This window comes from Ciona intestinalis, chromosome 14, assembly GCF_000224145.3.
Source record: "Ciona intestinalis chromosome 14, KH, whole genome shotgun sequence".
In the NCBI taxonomy this organism is placed as follows: domain Eukaryota; kingdom Metazoa; phylum Chordata; class Ascidiacea; order Phlebobranchia; family Cionidae; genus Ciona; species Ciona intestinalis.
The window spans coordinates 39901-46108 of record NC_020179.2 but is presented as its reverse complement, the minus strand read 5'-3'; the positions used below and the strand labels follow the sequence as shown (position 1 = coordinate 46108).

The 6208-nt window shown below is 37.7% G+C and overlaps 1 protein-coding gene and 1 long non-coding RNA gene across 3 annotated transcripts in view; both read right to left on the bottom strand.

Moving 5' to 3' along the window:
• On the bottom strand, positions 1-3262 carry LOC104266380. The gene is made up of 6 exons (XR_717534.3): positions 2679-3262; positions 2386-2471; positions 2146-2214; positions 1660-1738; positions 1221-1329; positions 1-627 (listed from the first exon to the last, which is right to left on the bottom strand). It is a non-coding gene; the product is annotated as an uncharacterized LOC104266380 (long non-coding RNA).
• A 937-nt stretch (positions 3263-4199) lies between these two features.
• Positions 4200-6208, bottom strand: part of LOC100183472 (F-box/WD repeat-containing protein 7) — a 15614-nt gene continuing 13605 nt past the window's right edge. Inside the window, exons 14-16 of one of the 2 annotated variants that reach the window (XM_009862402.3) lie at positions 5360-5570; positions 5007-5116; positions 4200-4671 (exon numbers count right to left, since the gene is read on the bottom strand). In XM_009862402.3, the coding sequence (XP_009860704.1) occupies positions 4513-4671; positions 5007-5116; positions 5360-5570 (480 nt within the window). In that variant the 3' untranslated portion in view covers positions 4200-4512. The remainder of the gene's footprint in view (positions 4672-5006; positions 5117-5359; positions 5571-6208) is intronic. The other variant, XM_026837719.1, reaches the window with a different exon arrangement.

Below are 6208 nucleotides of genomic sequence, written 5' to 3'. Positions count from 1 at the left end.
TTTTTGATCCCTACCCTAGTCGCAAGTTTGGCGCCTAATTGTTTTGCAGTTGGAACCCGCCAGCTTTCGCCGACCGGACTTTTAACCAACCGGCGTGTAAGGGTTTACGCAAACCAGGACGGTCTGCTGTATAGGCCTGGGTGCAATGACACGTGTTGTGTCGGCCCGGTGCAGTGTCCCAGTTCTGTCTAACTTAAACTTCCTAACAGCGATCCCTAGTTATAGCGATGTCACTTCTATCTATCCGATGCCGACTGTCCGGCCTTGCTGATAAGTGACACCAGGAGTTTTGGGTTAAAGTTGGAAATCTGACCTGCGCGCACCGTTCTTATGCAGGTTGTTTACACACACACACACACGGAGAAATAAACCCAAGATTCCCAACCACGTTACATTACTAACGTGTACAAAGGTGGACTTTAATTATTTGATTCCCGTATACTTCCCCACCCCACACACAATGTACCACATAAACATTCTATTTTAAACAAGCATTCAATAAAGGGGACTTTTTATGCTACAGCTCACATAAGTTAGTATTTACATCGACTAAGAATAAATCTTAGTCAAGGTATGCTATGGCTCCATCTTCGTTCTTCAGCTTTTCGTTCCGTCTTTTTCTCTTTTCTGTAAAAGTAATAACACGTTACATTTCGCTATATTTCATACTAACTTCACCAGGAACATGAATATATGAATGGATGTAACTTGCTTTACCTGGCGGGACCGGAAAACGACAGTTGTTATAACACGGGTGTTCTGTTTCGTACACCTCGTGCCCGCTTACAAGTTACCACGTATGTAACTTGTTTATCTTCGCATGGCGGAACAACGACAGTCGTTAAAACACGGGTGTTCTGTTTCATACACCTCATGCCAACTTACAAGTTACCATGTATATGTAACTTTGTGGGTGATTGTTTATTATTTTTTTTAGCTAATAATTTGGACAACCCATTAGTTACCAATAAAGCATACATATGTAGCATAACAGTTATTTACTACAAACGTAAGAGTTTGACATTCCCGCATCTTGTCTCAGTGCAGTTTCTTAAGCTCGTTTAGTGTTAACATGCGTATTTTGTTTAATATTGTAAACGTGTGTGTAATACGCTACATTAAATGAACAAGTGCTAACACGATTACGTCGTTCTGTAAATCGTTTGACATTTGGATTCCGGAACTTCCGAGATAAAAGTTAAAGCAATCGTTGTATTTACCTTCGTCCTTTCTTCCTCCAGCAATTCTTTCGTTTCACGTAATAATTTTCAAACCATTATATGCTCATAGAACCAGCTGAGTGACGTCGTGTGAACTGTGACGTCATATCTGTGGCGTAAAATTTGAAGTTTAGAATAAATTGAAGATTTAAATATTGCGAGCACAGCATTGATTACTATTAAAATAAGTTGGGGTATAAGACGATAATTGTTTTTTTGCTCGTCCCATTTAATTCTTAAAGTAAATTAGAGAAAAAAGTAAAGACTCTAAAATTGCGTTGTTAATAGTTTAAACATAATTGGGAAATATGGGACATCGTTGCTAAATATCCCATCTTACCCCGTAGTATTTACAATGGGACTGGAATTAATTAAACTTAACACGAATAGACGACAATGTTTGCAACAGTTGCACAAGTTTGGTATTTAATCAACTTACCGAAATCTTATCAGCGGTTCACGGAGACAGCTTCGTACCAAACTCGTATATAGTGGAGTAGATGGCGTAGTGTCTGAATCTGTAATGTTAAAAAACATTGATTAGTTTAAAAATAAATACAAAATGTTAAGTTAATTATAAGAGGGTGAGGAAAAACGGGACACCTTTAGCACATAGTATCTAAATATCCTGATCGTATTTTAAACAACTAACAACGGTCTACGGGAGTCGTGAGGATACGGTTTTATAATTCATTAAATGTTCTTGGTTTACTACCAAATGGTTCGAGGAAGGCGTCCCATCTTCCCCACCCTACTATATGATACACGGAGCTGCATTTTATATACGCCATGGCTCCCAATGAAAAGTGTAACAATATTGGCTTACAAAATAACTATAAGACATAAGCGAAGTTTACTTAGCAATACAGGATTTAATTTATTTTATTTTTAGGCACGTAAAAAAAGTGGATATAAGTTTACTTACCCAAACAATGTGGATGACATGTGTTGGTTCTACGGAGCATTTCAAGATGATCCTGCTTCGAACAGAACTCTGTGATGGTAAAACTTGCGTTAATAAAATTCAAGTTTCCCACAAACTTACATACGTGGTAACTCGTAAGCGGTCACGAGGTGTATGAAGCAGAACACCCGTGTTATAACTGTCACTCTTGTAGACATGTAATACACACGCGTACAGTCGTTAAAATATATTTGCGCTTACCGGTTATGCAGGTCAACTGTGCGGTAACGAACTTGTAGATATGTCGTTTCGGAGTTAGTATATCATTCTCCTTGTACGTTGGATTGCTGTAATAACAATATCGGTTGAACGAATGAGAACAAACGTGCATTCATTTAACGAAGTTTAATACAATGTATAGAAATTACTGTATTTTCTCTGCAGTCGCGTCATTTATGAGACACGAATAACCGAAATATTGATACAAAACGAGCTACGAGCAATTGTTGGCTTCAATAAGAAACACCCAGTTCGATAAAAAAATACAAACTCACTTTTAACGTTGCCAATCCGAAGCTGCATCGGCGGCTGTCACTCAAGGCATCTTTATTCGTGAGCGAGATAACATTGATGTGATTTGAACACAAGACTTCTTGTTTCAGTGTAAATTCAAATAATTCAAACTATATAAGAATTATTTTTAAAATAGCCAGCTGTAAATAAATGTTAAATATTAATAAAACAAATAAATGCATAATATTGCTCGTATATTGCATATTCAACGCTAAAACAAGCCCTTATCACAACCTAGCTGCCCTCACATAACTACATTATAACTTCGAACTGCTTAGCACCTTTTCGAAAACGTGGCAAACCAAAAAGAACCAACCGATCCCAAAACTCACATGAGCAAAAACGAAAACGTGTTGATCACGTGGGAAGCTGGGGACTGATTGGTTAATTGGTAGGAGCGACGCTGCGAATTGTGACGTAACAATGCCAAATTGTAATTCTCGCGAATGCCAAGCGCACAGTGCTGCCTCTAGTAAAAGATCCAAACTGAGTCTTAAGACAGGATTTCATAAGCAGTATTTCAACACCAGGTAACACTGAATCTATTTATAGTAACAGCGGATTGTGAAAATTACAGCAATAATTATTTTTGCCGGAATTTCTGTCAACTTGTGTGAATAAGCAGTAAACAACCAAGTCGCAACATACTGCACTGTTGCGCAATATATACTACACTTTATGAAATATTAGTTCCGAAAACTATATATTTATATAGTAGGGTGGGGGAAGATGGGACACATTTTCATTCTATTTTCTCGTCCTATTTAGTATAGTAAACAAAGAACATTCAAAGAATTATAAAACTGTATTTACACGACTCCCATATAGACTGTTGGTAATTGTTTAAAACACAATCAGGATATTCTGTGCTAAATGTGTCCCATCTTCTCCCTATATAATTGTTTAACATTTAAGTTTATTAATAATGTGAATGGGAATAAAAACTTTGTCTTAATATATTTTGATTCTCTTTTCTCGTCCCATTTGGAAGCAAACGAACAGGTGTATGAAACAGAACACTCGTGGTTGTAACGACTGTCGTTTCCCCGCCGGCACGCGAGGGTAAATAAGTTACATTCATACGTTTATCTTGGTAACTTATTTGTTGTTCGTTACAAACAGAATGACGACTTAGTAATTTCAGGTGCAGCGGCAAAGCTTATCAACCGACGTTTTTTTCCCACACGTTTTATCCATTAAATGTTTTAACGACTGTCGTTTTGCTGTTGATTCCTTTTTCTTCGTTTTTTTTAGTTAACGTGATCTTCGCTATTGTTTTCGCAATTGAAGACCAGACATAAAGTAAATATATAATCTTTTAGCCAATTTGGTGGCTTAACTGAAATAAAAATGTAGAAAATCGTTTCCTGATTAAGTCTTGCCGGATGACGAAACGTTGAAAATATGCTACGTTTTGTCATACCAGATGCGCCGCTAAAGAATTATTTACATAATGCCTGGTAGCAGAAGTAACAGAACAGATAAAACTTTGTATAAACCACTCGCAATTTTTTTGACATTTACTGCACAAAGCCAACGGTAAACAAACCATATCGCAACGATGAATAAGCTGATGATACCATGCACTCTAGTACAGTTGGAAGCACAAATGGAATAAACCGAACATTCGTCCAAGACGCTAAAACGAATAGTTTTCAAGACGTTTTTTAAAACGCATCAGCAAGAATGGGTGATGAGGTATAAAAATTGAGAAATAAAAAAATCTTAATATTGACACGCGTTTTAAAGCATGGAAATAACACGCTTGAGTTCTACATGCGATGATTTTCACACGTCACGTTTGAAGTTGAAACGTTATTTTGGTTCTGAGTCAAAATCGAGCACAAGTAGTTTGGTTTCTTCAGTCCCGTTCCTGCTACCCACCGCACACACAAGTTTAGTTTGCGACGCTCGTATCCGCCACACCACGCCACCGGAACCACGAGAATCTAACGTAACTAAGTCTCGAACAACCTAGAAATATATTAAGTTTTTTATAATTTATAACATGAAAATATTCTAAGACTTTTTTAAATATACATTTTTTCCTAAAAACATACTACGTTTTAAGTTGGTAATAATTCGTGACACAAACAGTGCAAATTTTATACAGCTTTTTTAGTTCATTTCTAAAGATATAGTAAATTTATAAAACTCTTCTAGTAAAATAATTTCTAAAGTAATTTTTGTTACTTGTGACATATTGTAAATGTAATACAGCAACAGCTGTTCTAGTCAATTTATTCTCCATGCTTGGATTATCTTAAGTTATTGATAAATATATTACAGATCTGTAACCAATACCTCACCTTCCCAGTTTTAACATCCCATAACTTAACAGTTCCATCATCAGAACTCGTAATCACAAATTTCCCGTAGAATTGAAGGCAAGTAACCGCGCTGTGATGTTTATTTGAACCTAGGAGTGATAAATAATATTTTAAAACTTAATAAACAAAGTTGTCCGTCGCCGTGGCAGAGTGGTTAGCGCACCTGGGTCTAATCTAGAGGTTACAGGGCCATGCGAGAATAAATAAGTTACATTCGTGGTAACTTGTAAGCCGGCACGAGGTGTACGAAACAGAACATCCGTGTTATAACGAATGTCCCACCAAGCAAAGAGAAACTGGATGAAAAAAGTTACATTCATTGAAATTCTCACCTTCCAAAGTCTTCAAGCATTCCCCAGTTAAAATATCCCAAACTTTCACGGTTGAATCAGCGTTACCCGACACTAATATATTATCCCGTAGTTCCATCCCTGATGTTAACGACTGATGTCCCATCAACGTATGTAAACAAGTTCCTCGCTCAATCTCCCAAACTTTGATAGAAGTATCGAGGCTTCCACTTACAACATAATGGCCGTCGAACTGCAAAGTAACAATATAAGTCCCGCGGCACAATGGTTAGCGCACCTGTCTCTAACCCAGAGGTAATGGGTTCAAGGCTCTTCGCCGCTACAATTGTGGGCGTATGTGTCCTTGAGCATCACTCACAGAGTAAAGTACAAGGTAGTTCATAAGCGGTAGGGATGTGCCGAGCCGAGCCCGAACTCAAAAGCTCGTGCCCGAGCGTCTCCTTTTTTGACGCTCGGCGCTCGGCTGAAATCTGGGCCGAGCGCCGAGCCTCATATGCTATTGCTATAATGTTGCACGCGAGAAAAAACTATAACTATACTGAAAATACTGAAAATGAAAAAAAGTGAAGCTACTAAGAGAAGATAACGAGAACAGTCAGCGTAGCTTCCTTTTTAATTATTTTTCGTTCGTTGTGAATTTGCTCTTTCGCAAGTAACGAATCGCAACGTTAGTGAAATTGCCCGTATGGAATTACAGCCGGTGTCAAATTACACGAGCGCGCAATGTTCCTGTATCTGATTTTAAATAAAAAGCTAATAACTCTTAAACTTTTTTATAATGAAATAAATGAACTGCTGCAACCATGGGGGCTGTTTGTGTTGTAATGACAGATCCCATTTCCGCACACACACACGCACCCAGACAGAAAG